Genomic DNA, 22,250 nt, shown 5'->3' with positions numbered 1-22,250 from the left:
TGCCCTGAAAAGCAGTCAGGAAAGCCAAGGCCACATTTCTGCACCTCCCAACCTGCTGCTCTGTGAAAACAGGGTGGAGGGAGGTGAACTGGGTGTTTTCCCAGAAAAAATAAAAAGGGAAGAGGCTTAAAAAACAAACCCGTGTGTGGAAGCTCTCTGAACATATCAGCTAGCCCAGTGCAAAGCCCACGCTCAGTCCTTGGAGTGTAGTTAATTGACAGTTTCTGTAACCTGAACATTCAGCAAATCAGGGTCGCTGTTAATTATTCAATAGTAAAATAATTCAGTCTGAAAATTACTCTGGCGGGTGGAAAATCAAGGTCATTGCTTTTTATTAAAAAAAAAAATAAATTAATGCCTACTACTGCCATCATCAGTAAATTAATCTATTTGTTTTAAAATAATTTCAAATTAATGTTATTTTGATACTAACAATTTGCTGATGACTAGAACCTTTCATCTGAATTTTTCCAATGCTTATCAAACCTCAGTCAGCTAACGCTCAACATTACGACCTCCAGGATCCTCATCTAACAAGGGAGGAATCTGTCTCCCAGGCAGCTGAAATGCTTGTCTGAAGCTCTGCGGCTGCCCTTCAGGAGGGTGAAGAGCCAAACCAGTGGTCCTCGCTCCCCTTCTACACTCCTGAGAAGCCCATGGATTTCCCAGTACTTCTAAAAAAAACCATATATCTCTGCAGCACCCACAAAAGAAAAGAAAATTGGAGGGCAGAGTCAGGGCTAGGAGCATGTAACCCTGTGCTTGATGTTGGGAAAGGGCATGAAGAAGAGGGTGAATCAGGGAGTCCAGGAGGAGAAGGGGAGGTTGAATGTCTGCACGTAGCTGAAATGACACAGATGGAAGAGAGGTCTGAGGCGAGGAGGTCTGGAGGGCATGGAGGAGGTGTAGACGTGGCCAAGCATCTCTTAGGGCCAGGTCAGCCCTCTCCTACCTTGGTGGGCTGGAGGTGCTCGAAGATGTTCTCTCTGAGGGTCGCCACGGCTCTGTTGGCATTTCGCTCCTGCTTGTACATCTGTGTGGTGGGGGGGATGGATGGGGCCACAGCTGCGTTCAGGTAGGTCCCATTGCCAAAAGCCAGAATGGCATTTTCTTTGTGTGGGAAAGAGATGTAGAAAAATGTTGTCAGGGCAACGTTTCCGAGGGAAAGCACACACATCACTTCTCCAACCTCCTTCGGCTACATCACCCAAATGCATGCCTGAGGGTCTGGACACCTATAGACTCTTGAGGACCAGGGCATCTTCATGCCCTCATTCACAAGAAGCCTCACCAGCTTGCGGGCGATGCTGCCGGAGCAGCAATGTGCCGGGTGATACTTACGGAGACAGATATTGTCGGTGAAGAGGTGGAGAAAGCTCTCACACTCTTCCTGCCGGTTGCCGCTGGCATTGCACGTGCACCAGGGAGATATGCTGGAAGTTGAGTTGTCGATGTAGTTGGGTGTGATGGGGCTGCCTGCCGGGCAGGATGGAGAAATGTTACTGCAAGGCTGGTACTTCAAGAGGGACAATGATTTCCCTCCTTGCTACTCTCTTGGGTTGGTCTGCTTACAGCCTCAGCTGAGCCCCTCTGTGTTGGCAGCACAAGAAAACCCTACAAGTGCTGGTGACTGGTCTGTTTTGCTCCCAGGGAGGAGAATTGGGGCAGTTGCAACCCTTTTGTTCACCCCACCACCAACAAAGCCTTCAGTCAATTAAAATGTGCTATCAGTGCAACGAATGGGCAGCTCCTGGGAACTCAAGTTCCCTAATAACATTCAAAAACTGTATGTGAATGTGTGTAAGGGTTTCCATGCTGTCATTGAAAAAGCCAAGCTCAATCTCCAGAATGGTCAGAGACAGCAAAGGAAGGATTAAACCAGAATGAATTCTTGACCCAAAAAGCTGTCAGTCTATCCCATCCATCAGGATGGAACAAGTCCAATGGCCATTGGCGCTTTTCTTTGGGCTCTGGCTGTGCTTGTGCTAACTGCTTCCAGCTGGGTCTCTGCAACATCTGAAAACCCGATTTGACATCCTCTGAAGTCAGCAAGATGGCCGTGGATGGTGATTTCCAGTAGCATCACTGGCGATGGCAGCAGGAAACCCCTGAGAGAGCAGATGCCCTGGGATGGCCCTTCTATTTCTACCTGAGAGAGAGGCTGGGATCTTGCAACAGCCCATGGCACATGTTTTTTTCTCCCTGCACTGCAGCTGTCCTAAGGTTACCCCATGCTCATGGCTTGGGCTCCTTCTCTGGTCATGGCAGAGAGAAAGCCCAGCATCTCCCGAGATCCCAGCCTCACCTCTCTACCTTATTGTCCTCACAGCTTTTTGCTGGCCGGAGTCAGAGGAGATGTTTCCCGCCCGGAGGAGGTATTTCCCACCCAGAGAGTGGGAGAGAGAGCAGCCGAAGGATGCAGCCTCTTACCTATGATCCCTGTATATGCCAGCAGACAGGCAGCATAGCTGTCCCTCCGGCAGCCGCTCGCAGCCTGAAGGGACGGCTGGCAATTAAACTGGAACTCTGCATAGCGTGACCTGATGGAGCGGGAGCACAAAATAGGGCACATTAGCACAGCTATTCAGGGCAAAAAGGGACATAACAGCACACTGGTGGTGTTTTCAGAAGGGAACACATTTGCAAAATCCTTTGCTGCTGTAGGTGCTGCTAAACCAGTTTGATTTAATGTCATTTTATACTCTCCTGCCCCCCTCAACAAACCCAGAAGTGGGTTTTACCCCTTTGAGATGAGACATGAATAGGTGCTGTAGTTAATGTTCTACAGGCTTCCTCTGGGGCTGCAAGAAAGGTCCAGTCTTGGAAGAAATGTTTGTTTTCTGATGTGTGAAACTGGTTTTCGAGGGAAGAGCTGTTGCAGGCAGCGAGAGAATTCATTCTGTATTGCCATTATCTGGTTCTTGGGTAATAGCTTCCCCTAGAGACCTAAGCCTTCATTTTTAGGCTGATTTGCCAACAGAAGGAATCACTCTGGTCCAGTTTCTCTCTCTTCAAAGACTGTGCTCTAAATGGAGTTGAGGTCATTCTCAGATTAAGGGAAATGCCTAAAGGCTTAGATATGAAATGCTCTGCCCATCATCAGGGCTGCTGCAGGCACCCATTCTCAGGAGGCGGCTGGACTCTGGAGCCTGTGGAGCAAGAGGTGTATGACCACAGACCGCTGTGCCTCGGTTTTCACACTGCCTAGGTCAGAGCACCGAACCGCTTAGCACAAAGGAGCTTTGAGTCACGCGCTGGACTTGTTGGGGCTGTCTGGGCCACGCAGGGAGGTAGGTGCATCATTCGGGCAGGTTGCCAGGTTGCTCTTTGCACGTGGCTCCTCTGCTATCTTGGTTGAATAAACTCTGTAAGTCATGCTGCCAACCAGATATTTGCCACCTAATTCTTCGGGGATGAGGCCGTTGTTGGCACATAGGCACCCAGCGGTGTTTGGACACTGTAGGCTCTCTAAGACTTCCATGTGGGGCTCTTGGGCAGGACAAAGGACCCACTGGAGAGTCAGATCCATCTAAACAAGCATCCCGTGGCCAGGTAAGAAGGCATCTCACATGGCATTTGCGCCACTTAGGAAGCTCAAGCAAGCACCAGCACCACTGACATGTGAAGGTAAGGTCCTTTAGGTGACAACCTGCAGTGTCTGAACTGTGAACCTCAAACGTTTGCTCTGTCTGAGCAATCTCAGAAAAACTGAGCATGTTTCTCCTCCCAGACAGCCTCTTTCTGCCAGACATTTTCTCGGTGCTCCTGGTCACTGTCAGCCCCCCGACTCACACCTTCCTGCCCACTTCTCTCCTCCTCCTCAGTCTTCTCCTTTTCTTATCTTCTTTGTTCCCATGTTTGCCCCATACCAACCCTTTTCTCCTGTGCCATGGCCAGGCTAACTCTTCTTGCCCAAATTTTTGCTGCATTATTTAGGGAAGGGAGGTATTGGTTGCAGCTTTTGTATTATTCATGTTAGTAGAGCCCACCCCTCCAAGCTGGGAAATTCAGGGGGTTACAGCTGTGAAGAAGCAACGGGAGGGCTAAGCAGTGCAGGCAGGGTTAGCCCTGGTGTACTTTACCTTATTTCTTTAGCGTGCCATGATTTGTTCCTGGCTCTCCTTGTGGTTTCTGCACTGCTAGCTTTGACCAGGTCACATGTCAACCCCTTGATCCCACCAGGTCTCTTCAGGATGTTTTATATCGTATATTCAGAGACCAAGGAACCATATAATTAACAGCTGTGCTGCGTGCAGGAAACGGTTTCCAACCCCCTGGAAAGCAACACTCTCTCCTTTGAACCTCTTCTTCCCTGCTGGGTGCGCTTGTCTTGTTAGGGAGAGGGCAGTACCTGTCCGTCTTCTTTTCCCTGGGTATCTGGGGGAAATCTGAACAAGAGCTGGTGTGGCTCAGAGGCTTTGCATCTTCCAGAGTCAGCTTCAGATACATAGCTCAGTTGTTCTCCTTAATGCACATTTCTGGGGTGCAGAGGGGTGACGGTATTAATGCCAGTCCATCCTTCCAAGAGGATGCTGCTGCTCTCACCTCCCTTTGTGAAAAGACATAATTTTTAAATTGTAACTTAAAAATGACCTGCTGTTAGGGGTCGGTCGCTGGAAGTTCAGCTCAGGAAGTCCCAAAGCCCGCAGTAATCAGAGGCTGGGACAGTACTGGGAGATGTGCCCTACACTTGCTCTGGTGCTCTTCTCCAGGTGTCTGCTCGTGGCCGCAGCTGCGCGCCGGTCGCTGAGCTGGCCCGCCACGTTTGGTGCCGTACGGCTCCTGGTACGGCCTTACATCTCTTACTGACGGATGGGCTCCACTCCTGAGAGCTGTATGTGGCTTAACCTTCTGGAATATCAAAGACTTTTTGAGAAATAGAGGGGTGAAAAATAGTACAGCTGAGGGAAAAACACTGAAGGGGTGTGACTGTGAGTGTGCACATTGGGATGGGCCTGTGCACGTGTGCATGCATGGGGCTTAAATGGAAACAGAGGAGCAAACCACCCTGGCCACTTACTACGTGGTGGATCTATAGTGAGAACTGTGACTCTCAGACTCCTATTGCAATCACTAGAACATCCAGCCTTGAAGAAGAAGGGTTTATTTCTTATAGATGTGATTAATTTTCTAATTAAAAATACCCAAAGCTGTGCTTTTAAGGTTCCTACAAGTGCCTGTGACTGCTAGGATAGCTTGGGTGCTCCTGTAGGATGCTCTGGGCTCAGGGAGATAGACAGTGAGGAGAGAGATTGATGAAAGTGGCTGCAAGCACCCCACACCGCATCCCTGCTTAGCTTGCACCTTCCTGGAACTATTCCCATAACAGGTCTTTCTTTAGGACCAAAGCTAAAACCCCATAGAAAAGGTCTAAAAAAGCTCCAGCACAAACTTCTCAAACCTTCCCCTGTCTGTTAATGCCTCTGTATAGAGTATGAGACAAGGACGTGGGTCATGGAAGGAGCCACACAGGCAATGGCCTGTGTCGGTGGGTGGTGGTGGGGTGGGTGCCTCCAGACAGGATCCTTCAGGCGGTTGCATTGGCTCAGGTCACCGGTGGATGAGCCCCAAGCTTGTCCAAGGGACAGCTCTCCATGTTGGCCACCCCAGTGCGTGAACATTACCTGCAGACGTAGTTTTCCCGGCAAGAGTCCAGAGGCGCCAGGCAGTTGGGCTTCTCCTTGGACTCATAGGAGCAGGCAGGAACGATGGTCTGCCGCCGGCGTTCGGCACAGGCCGTGTCATCGCAGGGGCAGAAGAGCAGCTCGTGGGTGTACTCGGGCGGCACGCGGTCGAAGAACTTGCGCAGAGCCTTGTGGCACTTGGAGCGGTTGCAGGTGTCGGCCCGGGCCAGGCGCCGGATGCAGAAGGAGACGTACTCCGTCCGCAACCGCTGGCACATCTCGTCCACGTTGCAGGCTTTGGCAGCGTCCAGACACCGGTTCACCTGGGTCACCTCGTTCTCAGATCCTGTGGGGTAGTGGGAGATGGTGATGGGGTTTGTGCTGACCTCCCCGCCAGCAGCACCACCCTATGCTGAGACCTTCACCCCCATCCTGCTCCCATCCATGGCCACCTTGGTAAGACTACCCCACTCTGGGAAGGCAGGGGCCAGGGTGAAGTCCACATTTGCTCTCTGTGTCCTGGCAGGACCAAATCCCCTTTCCCTACTCACCTTTCCCGAGAGGTGCCATGCCCACACAACAAACCTCACACCCCAGAGCCTGATCCACCAAGCTCCTACATTTAATGAAATGAAGCTTTGCTCTACCCTGGGCATCTCATAACACTTTACCAATGTGAATTAACCAACGTGAGGCCTGGGAAGGCAGCAGTCATTAGAAAGTGCATCTACTTATGGCCATGACTGGATCCACCAGTGTGATGGGACCTCTTCTAATGGACCTTCTTTTCCCAAAATGTTGCTCAATATCAAACACCGAGTCAGTAGCAAAGCTGGGTCTCCTGACACATGGGTGGTCTGCACTCACCCTTGCACCCCAGACTCTCTACCCTGTGCAATGAGTTTCCTCGGGCCTTCAGGGGGTCAAGCCTGGCTTTGGCAGCAGCTGTGCTATGTTCATCCCAGGACCTGCCCAGCTGAGTTGGAGCTGTCTGGGTCTCCAAGCACCACAACAGTGCTCTGACTTCCCCCATCCAGACCAGTCGTGCCCAGTTTTCCCATGTCCTGAGTAGCAACGGTGCCTTCATGGGATGGGGATCAGAGCTACCGCCCACCCTGATGCCCCTGGGCCCTTGATGCTGCCTGCATGTGAGCGCATGTGGGTCTCTCCTCCCACCCTTTGCAAGGTCACCCCTTCGCTGGCTTCAGGGAAATTGCTCTGCATTTCCACCCTCTTAAACAAGAGGGGAAAGAAAGTCCCAGATTAGCAGTCTGGGTGGGAGAGCAGGGACGTGCTGCGGGGATGCACGGAAGGTGGAGGAAAACTTGCAGCAGGGGGAACACTCAGGAAGATAAAGCAAGAACTGTGGTGATGGATGAGAAACACGCTGTCTTCGGTAGGCAAATAGGGGTCTCTGTATGTCTGTATGCTGACAACCTCCTCTGCAAATGTAGGGAACAGGGTAAAAAGAAAGGTATTTGTCTAACACTGGGTTTAGGGCTCCTTCAAAGATGGGTGGGGGTCTGTTTTATAAGGGGGGGAATGACATTAGGCTCTGCCTGATAGGATAGATAAGATGAAGGTCCTCCAAGCATGAGAGAGAAAATGAATTTGAAGCCATTTTTCACCTCTCTGAATTAAGCCCGTGACCTGAAGCACAGTAGAAGGACTTTCTCCCCAGCTGAGAAGGATTTTTTCACAGAGAAAAAATCCCCAGAATAAATTTTCAACGCAGAGTCAAGCCCTATCTTTGGCCGGGAGTTAAAACCAGCCAGTCACTGCTGACAAGCGTTAAAACATTGGCAGTGTCTCTGAGCACTTCAAAACGGGCTGCCCTGATGTTATCAGATGCTCCTTCTCCGAGCATTTATTTTTCCCTTCCTGTTGTCCCCGCTGCTTACGGTGAGCTGGAAGACAAATTCCAAGTTTTGCAGTTATTTTATGATGGGTGAAACTTCTGCTTGGTGTGTTCCCACCACGTAGGTACTTCCTTTAAAAATGCCCAGAGATTAATATTGTTGGAGCATCGGTTTACGCTGGGGAGCTGTCAGCAAACGCGTAGGAAACAGTTACTTGGAAGAGTTTCATTACCCATTCAGCTAATGAATCACAGGGAACATGCTAGCTTTTCTCCTCTTCCCACGCAACAACAGAGGATGTGCTTTTTTAAATCACCACTACAATTAGAATGGAGGGATATAATTCCGTTTGTACAGTTTTTAATAGTGGCCGTATATTGTTTATGTAAAATTGGGTTAAAAATATCTTTTGCTCTCACTTGGCATACGGTCATGGGGATGCCTCATGTTTCAACAAGTTCTTGTGTATTTTTGTTTTAGTACAATTGAAAGAGAGACCTTTGGCAATGCTGAACGTATGATCCTGGGCATTGGCAGGCGCAGGGCAGCAGGTCATAAGTTATCTTCTAGAAGTTGTTGATGAGTATAAATAGGGAAAAAAAGGTTAAACCAAGAACCTTCGTGTCGCTAGACGGATGCTGAGTCCTTTGGTACATATCCCTGCTGCTCTGGGCCCATTCACTTTGCTGCCCAGCCATTTGCAGGCTGCTTTAAAAACCTGACAATGCGTTAACCATGCATAAAAATCCCCAACCCTAGATTTTGCCGTGCTCTGAAGAGCCCTGTAGGACTTTCAGCAGATGGGGGAAAACTCTAGGAACGAAGGCCATGACCCAGCAAACAGCTTTGTGCATGCTTCACTTTCCATGCTCAGATCAGTCAAGTGGAGTCAATAAGAAGATGTGAGGTCAGGGAGCAACCCCTCCCTTCCCCTCGCTGCTCAGATTGGCGAGGGCTGATGGGTTAATTCGCTCCTGGACATTTTCACCTAACATGTGCCTTGCCATTGTGGGGACGGCAGATATCCGTCGGCTGCGGGGACCTGCTGCTCCTTTCTCGCTTGGGCGCACTCCAGCTGTGGATGCCACCCCAGAGCCAGGTGCGCGTTTGGGGACAGCTGCAGCGGCACTGATGTTTTGGCACATCTGCCAGAGACGCACGAGGAGCACATTACCTGCTCCCAGGTGGGTAGCTTGATAACAAAAAACCCATCACCATCGGTAAGGCTTCCCCGCGGCTGTGGTGCATAAGCCAGCCGAAAGCTGGTTGTGGTGGCAGCTGTGATGTTGGTGATGGATGGCTTAATAGCTACTGCACTGACCTTTTAACTGCTGAGCCGAGGGGTTCGTGCCCTCGAGGGGGTTAAAAGGTGTTGGGCAGCTCTGCTCATGTTATTAAGTGGATTACATGATGCAGAGCAGAATGTGGGTCTGAGTCCTGAGGTTGCCCTCGGGGCATGGGGTTAAAGGCTGTGGCTGGGATCAACTGGTAGGTCAGGTTATTGATGTTTTTGCCTGCAGAGTTTGACACTGTGGCTGATGTGGAAGCACCTTCTCATACCAAACGATAACCAAGCAGCCCCTACTGGCCAGGGTGTTTGCATGGTGCAGGTCATCCACCTGCTATGGAGAGCAGCCCACCTGTAATGGCTCATCGGAGATCTTCCTACCATGTCCCTCAGACCCAGCCCTTCACAGTACGGACACGAAAAAAGGCAAAGGACAAAACTCACAAGTGCTTCTTCCTAGGATAGGTAGCAGTTTAGCACAGGAATCATAAGCAGCTCCTTGGAAAAATGATTGCTAGACCTGAACCATGCAATGCTTTGTGAAGAGACCACAAGAGAACACAAAGGACTGTCCTGTCTGTTGCACTTTATCCCACAGCCAGTTCCCCCCAGTTTGAACCAGTAAGTGTAAGAGCATCTTCCCACCCACCTACCTGCCGTGATGGATGCCAGCCGGACGTAATCAAAGCCCCTGATGAATGGCTCATAAGGGGAACTCTCCAGTACATTCATGCCTAGATTGAAAAGAAAAGTTGGTGAGAAGGCACCTGAGGCTCCCGAGGGATGTCAGAGGTGTACAAGGCTCAACAGCTGCAGTGCAGGTTTGCTTGGTGGGCCCAAGGAGGTGTGCCTTAAAGGCGGTAAGTGAATGGATACTCAGAGTCACAGGAACCGATGTGTGGCCATATCCTTAAAGAAGGGAATAGGATGTAACTGGCTTTTAAAAATATGTCACAGCTTTGGAGTACGACAGCCTCTCAGGGAAGAGTTGAGTTGCAACCCTCTATAGCTCAAGTCCTGGCCCCTTTACAGAGATTGCCACTGAGGGCGCAGGCTTTTGCTCATGGACAGAGCTCAGGCCACATGGACAGAGCTCAAACCACCAGCTCCCTACATACATGGGGTTTCCACCACCATCCTTGCTATTTCCCATATATCTCTCCCTGGGTCAATGGACCTCACCTGTTTCTAGGACACAGCAGGTCTGTGCACAGGGTTGTGTGTGTGACAACACATGCCTTCGTATTTATTAACACCTCTCCCTTTCTCCTTGCCAACAGCCCTTTCTTGCTTGGTAGGGAGCTAATGACCCACAGCTCCTGCAGAAACTTCCCCCCTTCAATTTTAAGTTGCTGGGAAGCTAATTTTATTCAATTGGTGTTTCCCTTTCATCCGCTCAATGGTCTGTAATGCCCCGTCATCCTGATGGATACCACAGAATATTATTGAAGCAAACAGCTCAGTATCATTTTTTTTTTTATTAGACATTTAGATGGATATGGACAGCAGCAGCAGATGTACTGGCTGGGATAAAAGGACTATCAAACCTCACGCTCCGGGCATATGCTGATCACCAGCTGCGGTCAGGAAGAAATGGCTCCCAGGGCACGCAGCCCTGTGCAATTACCACAGGTGCATTACAAGGCAGCTTTACACCTTCATTGAAATATCTTGCATCGTTACTGACTGGAGAGGGGCCCATTTGTATGTTCCGGCGTAGCAGTTTTATGTCCTGATGATATAGCACCTTATCAGAGAATTGTTATCGGGTTGTCATCATGTTATTGTGTCTCCAAATGGGAAGGTGGCTAAACACAGGCGTGCTCAAGAGAAGCTGAGCAAATAGTATGCTTTGTAAATTCCCTGAGCACACACTTCCACAATTGATTTTATAAGAGGGCTTCTAGGAAGCTTTTTACAGCCTCCTGGGTACGTATGACTGAGAGATGAAGCCCTACACGGAGCATGTGGATTGGCTTCCTTTCTCAGTCAATTAAACCTGTGTAAGGACTCTGAAACATGTGACTATTATGAAATATATTTCCCCAGGGAAATCAAGGCAAGGAAATCAAAGGTTTGGGAGTGTGAATCTGCATTGCAAATGAACTTGGTGCTGGAAAAAATGCAGGGCTTGGGACATGACAGCAGAGGAGAAGTAGGGCAGAGTCTTGACAGTCTCCAATAACAGCCCCCTCACAGTCATCCCTGAGACAGAGGTCCCAAGCCCTGGGCAGGAAGCCCATCCAGCAGCCATCTCCTACTCTGCATCTGGAGACCCATGCCTGCTCCCAGCCATCCTCTCCCTGCTCTTCCAGCAGTGCTCCCAGAGCTGGAAGTCCTCCTGGCACCACTGTCCTACACAGCCACGCCACAGATGAACTGTGTCCACAGCTTCAGGCCACAAAGGTCAGCAGAGAAGGGTTTGCGACGTAGCCTAAGATGAATGGAGAGGCTGAATTGCCACCTCTTCCCTAGGCTTCATTTCAATGCAAACAAGTTCACCTGGCAAGTAATTATGGGAAAGATTGGATCCCGGAGGGTGCTGATCTTATTTCCCCAAACAGTTCCTATCACCATGCTCTGCACCCTCCAAGCTGTGGCATCTGTAAGCTTTCCAGGATCAAGCAGTTCCTTTTCTGGCAAGCCTGTGCATTATAATCTCTATCCTCTTGGTTTTGCTTGGCCTTTTGGCCTGTGTTATCACCCCTGCGCCTTTCCTTTCAGTCTTCAGCCACTAGTGTTTTATTAATCTATTTTGCAGCCCATGGCTGGAAGGTTCTATTTTATTCCCCATTTTAATTTTCATGGTGCATAAAATACTCACCAGCCTGACAAGGAAGAGTTATGGCAGATAAGGTGCACTTTTATGATGACTCTTAAAAAAGTCAAAATCCAAACTTACTAAATACCAGCTCTGAGAACACTTTAAATTCCAACTTGATGTCACCAGCCCCAAATCTTCACTAACCCAAAGACACTGGTGCATTTGAGAGCCTCCAAGAGAATGAATATTTATTTTTTTTTTAAGTTCATGCTGTTTTTTCCTCAATGCCCATGCTTTGTGTAGTGTTTCTGTAAAATCCAAAGCTTTCATGGTCTTGGTTAGCATACTTAGATGCCAAACATACCATGCATTTTCCCCAGCAAAAGTTCTCAAGGTATACTGGAAACATCATAAAAAAGAGGCCAGGTGGAAAAAAAAGGAAGGAGGTGTCTCAGGTTTTCAGGATTGCTTTCCCCAAAATGTCATTACCATGGGGGGTCAGTAGGTCTTGAGAGGGAATCGAATATTACCAGGGTGACCTTTTTGGCAGCCAGTTTGGTTCTCAGGAGCTCTGTAGAAAGCCCCAGCAGTAATCTCTTTTTAGGTAGCCCATCAGAAATGAGTGCCCTGCTCGACTGACCTTCCATCAATGTGTGGTGGATGCTCCAGTAGACACTCAGGCAGTGCTTCTCCTTTTTCATGCCTCGCTTGCACTTGCAGCCGTACAACTGGCTGGAAAGCAGGGCCGTCACGGTGCTCCGGCACTGGCTCTTGGCGTCGGGGCCCAGCTTGTTGGCTCCATTGCCGGCGATGCATTGCCGGAGGGTTCTGAATTTGGCACTGCAGATGGGGTCGTTGGTGCAGGACTCGCCTGCCTGAAGGCAGTCCCTGCTCGAGCTGACAGCTTCCGCCATACCTTCTGCAAGAGAATGAGAGGAGTGTGAGGGTGATGGAGCAACCCCAGGTGGGATGCGAATTGTACCTCCCATGAGCTGGACCAGACTGGGAGATCCATCTTCACAGGCAGAGGTGGAAATCCCTCTCGTTACCATCCACTCTACAAGCAACGACCCTGCTTCTGAAGTCTTAAAGTGGGGCAGATCCCTCTCCAACAGGACAGCTGGAGGGTTTAAATGCCTGGGCTTGCCACTCCTGCTCATGGATTGCCCTCGTGATGGGGCTGAAGCACACCATCTCTCGAGTGTGCTGCAGCACTGCTCAGCAGTGTCACAGAGGACAGGAGTGGGTGAAAGGAAGTTGGAGGGTTGTTAAGGAGACCAGACACAACCTGAGATCCAACACCCCAACCCAACACTCTCTCCCCCATATTGATGAGCTACCAGCAGCAGAGAGATGCATGTGGCATCCAGCTGAGGAGCCAGAAGGACAGGTCACCTTTCTCCTGGAGACCAGGTTCTTCCTGATTTCAGAGAGTGACCCTGGATGGGGTCAGCCTGGAAGCGGGATTATACATGGCAGAGACTTGACCAGTTCCTGGTGTTTGCTCTTTCCTGTTTGGAGCTCAAAAAGCCCTCCAAGCCCTTTGCTCCCCCAGCTCTTTATGTCATTTTTCCCATCTGACGTCAACAGCAGACCAATGCTATGGAGCCCCCAGCCTCTCCTCCTTGCACATGATTAAACCCTGCCTACACCTCCCTGAAGCTATGAATGGGTCTGTGTGGGGTGTTCTGAGATGGAGTCAGCCCACATGCGTCCCAGGAGGTGGCCCTTGTTCATTGTCACCACCTCCCCAGGACTCCCACTGTTTTGTCTTGGCCTTTTCCAAGCTTCTGTAAATTCTCCTCAGGTACTTGTAAAAAAAACCAGAAGTGCTCTGTTCCCCCATGCTGGAAGGACAGAGGAAAGCATTATTGCTATGTATACGCCAATAAATTAAACACGATCAGCAGGGCTCAGTGGTGCTGTGCCTCCACGGCCTGGAGCAGACCATTTCCATGCTATTAAATGCTCTTCCTTTCTGAAACAGGCTGGCCACATGCAGACTGACTCCTGGGGATGGGTCCTGGCCTGTGCTTGCTCGAGGGCTCGCGGCTGCATGGCTGCACCTCGGCAATGGCAGGGCCAGAGGCTCAGCCGTGCTCAGCAGGGCATGCTGGCAGCCAGGTGGAGGTGGCGAGGCAGAAGTCGAGGATAAGGCAAATGGCATGCTTCCCAGTTGGTGTGATGCTCTGGAGCATGTTGACATAGGTCAGGCAGGACTGCACCATGGCTTGGGGCAGTGATGAAGAGGGAAACCTGGTTTATGGAAGGGGAGAATCAGTCCCCGTGTCTGTAACGTAATTTCAGATCCTGCTGTACTATAAAACCAGAAACTGCTGTCATGACCTTGAAGGAGGACTTCTCAAATGCTTCCCAAAGGAATATCTTGTCCCTAACAGAACTTGTCTTCCCTTTGGATAGGAACCAGAAGGGTATGAATAATTGGCCCCTCACGGGGTAGATAAGGCTGGTCACCTTCTGGTTTTTGAGAACCTCCAGGGTCTGCTCCTCGTGAGACCCAGCTGAGACAACATTAGAAAGTCCTCTCTCCTGGGATAAATGTGGGGCCCTGATTTTCATCTCTGAGGGCTTCATGAGATCTCCCCTCTCTCCAAGAGCCTACTGATCTCTCCACAAAGCCCCTTTTTCCTCCTCCCACCTGCTACCTCTCCTGCCATGAATTTCTGCATCTGCCCTCCCAGCTCACTGCCTGAGCCCAGTATATCCATTTCTCTTCCCTCAGCAGTCACAGGGTGTTTGCTACAGAGGAGCTGCTTCTGTTGCTCTTGGTTAGAGTAGAAAGTAGCAGCTGGAGTTCAGATATTTCAATTACGTTTATTACAAACTTTGGGTGAACCCACCAGGAGGTTTCCTCCTGAAATATCCCAATGGCATCTCAAATGCAAAACCTTTCATCAAACTTCAGACTATTTTGAAGTGCCTCATGGCCAACGTCAAGCGTTCAGTTCTCTCAAATCTCACAACACCTCAAATTTGAGTTCTCCTACCCCTGATTTATTCATAGACCTGGTTTATTTAGCACTCAAGGCTTGTTTGGATCTGCCAAATGTGGAGAGAGAAATTATTTCCAACATGTAGGAAACTCTGCCTTGGGCTGTCATATCTTGAAGAACTCTGAACGCAAGGAGCAAGTTTCCTTGAAATATCATTTGGTCTGCAATTTCACTGAGATGTATAAAACGAGCCGGAGCTGCTCATAGTCTCTGCTTTCAGACACCACTGAATTTTCCATGCACATATCTGAGCAGAACCCATGGCGGCGAGGGTGGGGGGAAGTGCTTGACTTATTTTCCCCTGGCTCTCTCCAAAGAATCTCCTCTGGACAAGGATAAAGTATGGCAGGTTTTATTCTAGAAGAGATGACTTTGTCAGTGTCATGTCAGCTGCTAGAAAAGTAGGTTAAAATAGAAATTATGACCCTCCTTCCCTCTCTCCGCTACATGAATTGCAGAAGATACTCCCCAGGATGGTTATAAACACAGCCAGCCTGTAAAAGCTGTAAAACACTTTGGGATCCCACTTTAAATAAATCAAACAGATTGACTGTTTGAGAAATTTTCCCACAAAATTTTAAGTAAATATATCCTCAAGCTGAGACTTGCTTCATAGAACAAAGGCCAGGGGTGAATATTTGCAGCCCAAGCCCAAAGCATAAAACACCCCCATTCAGACTTTATGACAGAGGTGCTTGAAGCAACTTGAAGTGGAGCGTCACGAATGACCTGTTCCATAATCATGTCACTTAAAAACCAAATCATTCAGGGGCTTTTATTGTTAGCGATGTCTTTGCAACTGAGACAACATAACACCACATTTTCCTCCTCACACTACCCCTGAGAGAGTAATTTTATGCAACATTAAGAGAGCGCCTCTTAGGGAAAAAAAAAAAACCTCTGTGACTTATAAAATAGATGGTGCTTCCTAACAGGAAGGGACAAAAGCAAAATCAGATCTTCTTTCCCAAAGATGAAGCAGCCTTTCTGGTTTTGTCTTCAAAAATAGCACCTTGCGGACTCTCCACCATGGGATTTTCCTCCACCGCTGCCCCTGACTGACGAGGGGGCTCAGGAGATGCACTGGGCTGTGCATGGCTTGGGCTTTCCGTGCCTCTGCTTTTCTAATAGCAGACCTTCCAGCTCCCTCTGCTCTCTTTAAAAGGCTATTTGTCTGGATTTTTATTCCTCACTCGCTGCTAATTTCACGCTGTTTACAGTGGGCAGATGGAGTAATGAGTTTATTTTCACATCCTGTTTGTAGCTATGCTGCACATCTGTTTCTGCTCTTGCTTACCTCAGTGACACTTACATAAAGTTGCTCCTAGTGTGCAGGAGTAAGAGAAAAACCTGGCTCTTCCCATTGCCTTAACAGACCCTTGGTTCTTCTTTTACAGCTATCTCAAAGTGCATTTGTTGAACAAGGAGGTCTGACTCTCCTCCAAGGAGACCGTTTTCCATCACCAAGGAAATGTGGCTGTGTCTGGGGTAGGGAAGTGTGAAGAACACCCCATGTGCCACTTGGGAAACGGCAAACACGATGCCTGGAGAGGACCAGCACAGGGCCCTGCCTTTCCAGTCCAACCATCACCTGGCCTTCCGATGTTTTAGGAGGAATCACACCATTTCTCATGGTGCTGCTCAACATGTGGCTTTGGGATACGTGTCCCCCCCCTCCAGTTTTTGTATGTATTAGGTGTGAATGCTTTTTACATCCTGATTTATGCACAGTCCTCGGGAGTGATGAACACTGTTGTTATTTCTATGACAAGCTGTTGGCTTCAGAACGTTGGGTATTTGCTTTTACAATATTTGCTGCTAAAAGAATAGCTATCCAAAACCTCCAACAGGAGTGGTTTATTAACCCTTTAGGTTAGTTGGACATCATTTACATAATTCTTCCTAAATCAGGCCTGCCAAACCTTGCACAATAAGTACAAGTGAGATGCAGAAAGACCCTGCCTCTCACTCTTCTCGTGCTCAGGCTGGATCTCCCGCGCTCATGCATCCTCCATGCTGTGGGATCCCTTCTGCTCTGCCACCTCACGTGCCTGCTGCACTTCAGAGGTCTTCTGATGACCAGACACATCACGTGCAACGGGTCATGGTGTGTGAGAGGCTGTCCGTCTTCAAGCCTTGGTTTGCCTGCAAAGCTGGATGGGTCTCCTCATGCCAAAGCCAGCCTGCCAGCCAGCACATAGGCCATGTAAATGGCTAGGAGAGGACATTGCATATTCGCATCCCATGCTGATGTGACAGACACCTGCAGGACTGGGGTCTAAACCTGAGGAGAGCACCAGACCACCCCTCTGTGTTCAGCTGGGAGAAGTGGCCATCGTTGGACAATCCTAATAAGCTGGTTCAAATTAAATCTGTGGGATAGATGTTAGTGCTTGCTAATAGGCAACTCCCTGATATCCAGAAACTTTCAGCTTACGCAGAACTGTCAGAAATAAATTGTTACACATCGTTGTCCTGGACTGAAAAATGATGGGAAATGGAGTCTGGAATAAATATTCCCAGTATTTCCCAAATATGCATAAACTAATAGTGATGCATGAATGGGCCCGGGTGGCTAATGCAGGTGGGCACTGCTAAACCTTATTTAGACTATGTTTTCCCATCATAATTTTACAGCCAAGTGCGCAGGATTACCTAAGGAACAAGCCCTTGGATACAGCTCAAACTTAATTTCCCGTTTACTGTCGAAATAGCACAGGGTGTGCAGTGGACTGCCTTTCCCCCTGCATACCTTAGATTTTTTTCCAGGAGTGCAAGAAGTTGTGGCTCACAGGTGTCCCCCTTTTCAGGGGTCTCATTTGCAATGGGGCACTCAAGAGTGCTTGAGGCATGCAAGAGTGGCAACCCTACACTGGGAATTCGTTGTCTGCTTTGCACTGATGTGTGCTCACATGGTTTCACATCACTGGACAAAATCCCTGCACCCTGCCTGGCCTGGCGAGAAGCATACAAAGCATAACAGAGCTTCGCCAGAAACCACCCTTGCCATACTGATGGTCCTTCCCCAAACCTGCCCGAGAGCAACCCTCCCAGGGGATCCCACACACCTTGTCCAGAACTCATAGCTGTCACCTGGATTTCCTAGCGCCCAGCAATCCCCTTCAGGATGCTGTTCCCCTGGCAAGGGAAATTTTCCTTCCCTTCCGTCTGTCATGCCCTGGGCTTAGTGCACGCTCAGTGCTCCAGCACCGTGAAGGCTTTGAGGGCTGGCTCGCTGCTCTGCTGGATGAGATCAGAGCAGCTCGTGCGAGGAGGATGACACCAGTCATTGCTATCAGCCCTCTGTGGATTTAGATGGGTTTACAAACATAACACGCACGTAAGGAAATCCCACAGTACAAACTGCTCTTTTCTAGTGATTCTTCCCAGTCGGCACTGGGGTGGATGAATTTGCTGAGAACAACTCAGGAATGTAGCGTCTGAGGGTGTCAAAGCAATGCCAGATAGTTCAGGCCACCAACATGCTGCGTGTCTCGAGCAGGCATTAAAAACATGCAGCCTGAATCTTTGTACCTACAGCTCTGACCTTTCTCCCCTTACTTTCGGGTTATAAGCAATCTTTTGTCTGAATTTTCTTAGTGCCTTCAAGCAGGACTTTACAGGCACTGAGGAAATACAAATAAATACAGTAACATTCACTAAGTGTTTCCTTCTCATTTCATAGCTGATCCACATAGAAGATAATTTACTCATTGCATGGGATCGAAACCAGAAGAAACCACACTGATCTGTCTTCCCGCTTATCATAGACTAATATAGGACACCTAGATACCTTCAGAGAAGCCTAAAAAACTTGCGATGTCGTGTAGGTCAAGACCTGTGCTGTGGCAGGAATGTTATTAGGCAAGCCATCCCCCCTGCCCTTTGGCATGACGGATCTGCGCAAGTCAGACGATGCACACACATTTTTAGTGGGCTATTCTCTGCCCTGTGAGGGCTCACAATGCAAAGTGAGAGTGAAATGTGATGGCCACAGTGTTAAAGGAAAGCCAAATAGGGCTCGGTGAGTCAGGTTTTAGTCATCTGCTGAGGTGGACTCAATAATGCCCGATTTGTCTTCAACAGCCCTTCTCATCCGTAGCTCTTTTAGTCATTTGCCAAGGAGGCAAGTGTCACTCTGAGTTCGATGCAGCCTGAAGATGAAGCAATTTATTTGTCTCCCACCAAGGCAATGACTAGAACCTGGCTGGAAAGAAAAAAGAAATCAGGGGCTGGGGCATTAGTTGTTGGATTGTGTTTGCAAACTTTCAAGTTGGAAGAAAATCCAGAGCCCTCTGGGTGCCTGTGGTCTGGTGAAGTTACATCATGCCTCCATTACCCTTAAGGACAAAAGAATTCTTCATGAAATCTCTCATGATAACTTGGGGTGAAGTCTCCCTAGATATCATTACTCTCCTACACTAACACATCCTTTCTGACAAGGCTTCAGCCTTTGTTTTCTAAAGATGCCTCTGGAATGCCCCTTCCTGCTGGACTGATTCAGCCAGACTAACCAATGAATCAGCTGTAAACAATATTCTTATGAAAGGAAGATGCAGATCAGACCACCATGCTCAGTACATGACCTGGTTGCAAATAGTTGTGCAGCTATTCCAAATAAGATTAATCCATCTGACCAGAAAGAAGGCTTAAAACTTTTGAGTGTCCATGAAGCCTCAAACTGGGCGCACGCTATTATAAAGTACGTACTCTGAAACCCATGTTGTGCAACAAGGTATGAGTTTTGGCAGTGAACATGATCCATGTCACATTCGTTGGCATGTCACATGCCAAAGTTTGGGGACACCTTGATACTGATATATCAGGAGGCTCCAATCCCTGACTTCTGGTGTAACAAAGGTGCTTCCCCCACCCTGAAGCTAACCGGTTATACCACCAACAGGAGACAGTGGTTAGTGGGGCTTATGATCACTAGGACCATAACACACATGCCTAAAAATAAGCATCCTGTCCTGTGGGATGACTGAGGGTCTCTGGATATCAGCTCTTTGTGAAGACCAGCGCACATCTAGCAGGGGACACCTGTACGGACAACTGTATTAAAGACTGTGAGGTCTCAAGTACTAGAGGAGTTCTCTAAACACTTGAAGTAGGTACATAGAAGACCACAAGTTCCACCTAAGTCTGGCTTTAAAACGTCCTGGCCACATGGTAAAGACATAGAGATTCAGGCTTAGAAGGCAAAATGAAGCAAATTTAAACCCAAGCCAGCTCCTTTTTAGCTCTAGCTGTGGCTGGGTCTGCACGATCATACCACCTTGTCTTCTTTCTCTCATGTTCCTCATGTGCTGGTCAGGGCTCAGACATACCTCTATTGATCCAAAAGATGATGGTGAGCAAGAGCTTGCATGCCTTCCTGTGACTTCAAGGCCAGTATTTGATCTTTGTATGCTGTAGAAAGCACATACCAAGGGAGGTGACTTAATAAGAATGCTGAGGATTCTTGATATTCAGCATGATCTTTATTCTTCCCATTAAGTTGATCCCAGGAAGACATTGTGGGCACCCTGTCCGTAAGAGAGGAATCCATTATGCATTTTCCTGTGCCTCGCATGGCACAGTGGGGCAGCGTAACTGGCTACGGCTGCAAAGCGGGAAGCATACAGGTTTCCTGCACCTCCTGGAAAAACACAATCTGAGGGCTCTCTTTCTCAGGGAAGACAGAATGTGTGTGTGCGTGCATGTGCGTGTGGAGAGACGGTTGTGGAAAATGCAGTGAGTATTGTTCATGCCTAGCATTTACTCAGTCAAAAATACAGCTGATGGGAACATATATGGACTTTACAACCGAGGCACTAAGTGTATTGCTTTGAATGTGTATTTATTGCTGGCATTTTAAAGCAACTCTTACTGGCATATCAAAATACATCGAATGAAAGCTGCCACTGAAAGAGGAGTCATTATCACTTCAATTGACGCTGCATTCGGATGAACTGAGAGCGAGCTAAAAAGGATAGCAATTGTCGGTAATGCTCCATACACGGGTGACTTCCATTTGCCCTGTCCGTCTCTGTGACATTTTCTCTTCCTCTTTGATGTCCTTGAGAAGAGTGTGTGACCGCCAGAGCTCTTCACTGCAACAGTGAAAGCAACAGTCCTGATGAGGTCTTTTTGTAAGCAAGATCTGGCTATAGCAGCTCCAAAGATAGAAGTCCAAACCCCACTGGAGGGGGGAAGATGTATTTAAGGATGTTGTCACCCTGAAAGGTGGCAAAAAGGGGCAATTTTAGATGGGAAACTGAAGACTTGAAAAAATCATAGAATGATAGAATCACAGAATGGGTAGGTTGGGAAGGGAGCTTTAGAGGCCATCCAGGCCAACCCCCTGCAGTGAGCAGGGACATCTTCAACGAGATCAGGCTGCTCAGAGCCCCGTCCAGCCTGGCCTTCAATGTTTCCAGGGCATCTACCACCTTTCTGGGCAACCAATTGCAGTGTTGATGACTTGCTTTGTGCCACCGTCAAGAAGACAATGACCCTGGTCATCACCTTGGTTTGACACACAGAAGGGAAACAATACATCCCTGTCCCAGATATAAGTCTAAGGTAAGGAACAAGCAGAGCACTCTGCAAGCAGATGCAGGAAGCATGGCGCAAGGGGTGGCCCAATCCTGTATAGAGACATGCAAAGACAAATGGAGGTCTATATATGGGTGAATTGGGAGAACTAAAGAATAACTAAATCAAAGCAGTCGTTTCCAGCCTTAATGATTCTATGATTCATGACGTCAGCAACATGCTAGACATTTAAAAGTCTCCCCTACTTGGATTACATGCTCAAGTTCATTATCAACGATTGCCATGGGCTGATTCTCCAGTCTTTAGAGGACAGGAAGTGCTACATGCTCCAGCTGTTAGTACAGACATTTCTCTGGTGCCTCTAACAGCTACCCTTACTCTTCTCAAGGCAGAACAGTGGTAAGTGTATACTCCTTAACTACAGTCACTGAGCTGTGAGATCCCTAAAGACCTTAGTGCTGTGGTGTTTAGGGTACCTCAACAGCCCAGACCTGTTGCAAGATTTATATTTAAAAGAAATATTTCACAGGCCTGTACTGAGTTTGGAGATTGGTGAACGTGCTGTCAACCTGTTTTCTTGGTCTCTATTTCCTAGATTAACCTGAGCATAAGCCCTTTACATCTTCCCCTTTTGCAAACAGAAATTCTTCTTGCATTGCAGCTTATGCTCAACTGCCAGTAAACCTGCATTCAGGGATCATCAGCCACAAAGCCTGTTGTAACTGAGCTCCTCAGCTATCAGTTCATTTTGCCCATGGATTTTTATACATCTATCTGTCTATCTGTGCCTCAAGATCGGCTCAAGATTTGTATAAGCAAGACTGTCTGATTCTCAGCTTTCTGAGCAAAATTTCAGCTAGCAATGATCAGTGCCTTAAAGGCAGTCTTTGTAAGTCCAGCGGAGTGAGATAGATACAGATCTTTTTCAGAGCCTCTAATGGTTTTATACACATATATAAATATATATATGTAATTTCTTAAATCCCTTAACTCCACTTTGCTTCACATCATTTGACTGAAGAATTATGGCATTCACCAGCACTTCAAATTCTTGCAACGTCCTGTCAATTAAGTACGGACTATTGTAAAACATAACCATTTCTGGAAGCCCATATCTGCCAAATAAAGGTTTACTGTTTCCTATAAGATACCCTAATAGAA

The 22,250-nt window shown here is 48.4% G+C and overlaps 1 protein-coding gene across 1 annotated transcript in view; it reads right to left on the bottom strand.

The window, feature by feature from the left end:
• Nucleotides 1–22,250, bottom strand: part of GFRA4 (GDNF family receptor alpha 4) — an 80,444-nt gene that overhangs the window by 5,531 nt on the left and 52,663 nt on the right. The window contains exons 2-7 of the mRNA XM_064448826.1: nucleotides 12,176–12,454; nucleotides 9,425–9,505; nucleotides 5,625–5,970; nucleotides 2,431–2,540; nucleotides 1,342–1,476; nucleotides 953–1,110 (exon numbers count right to left, since the gene is read on the bottom strand). Of these exons, the coding sequence (XP_064304896.1) occupies nucleotides 953–1,110; nucleotides 1,342–1,476; nucleotides 2,431–2,540; nucleotides 5,625–5,970; nucleotides 9,425–9,505; nucleotides 12,176–12,454 (1,109 nt within the window). The remainder of the gene's footprint in view (nucleotides 1–952; nucleotides 1,111–1,341; nucleotides 1,477–2,430; nucleotides 2,541–5,624; nucleotides 5,971–9,424; nucleotides 9,506–12,175; nucleotides 12,455–22,250) is intronic.

This window comes from Phalacrocorax carbo, chromosome 4, assembly GCF_963921805.1.
Source record: "Phalacrocorax carbo chromosome 4, bPhaCar2.1, whole genome shotgun sequence".
Classification (NCBI taxonomy): domain Eukaryota; kingdom Metazoa; phylum Chordata; class Aves; order Suliformes; family Phalacrocoracidae; genus Phalacrocorax; species Phalacrocorax carbo.
Note: the sequence above shows the minus strand (reverse complement) of the source record. Positions and strands in the feature narration are given on the sequence as shown.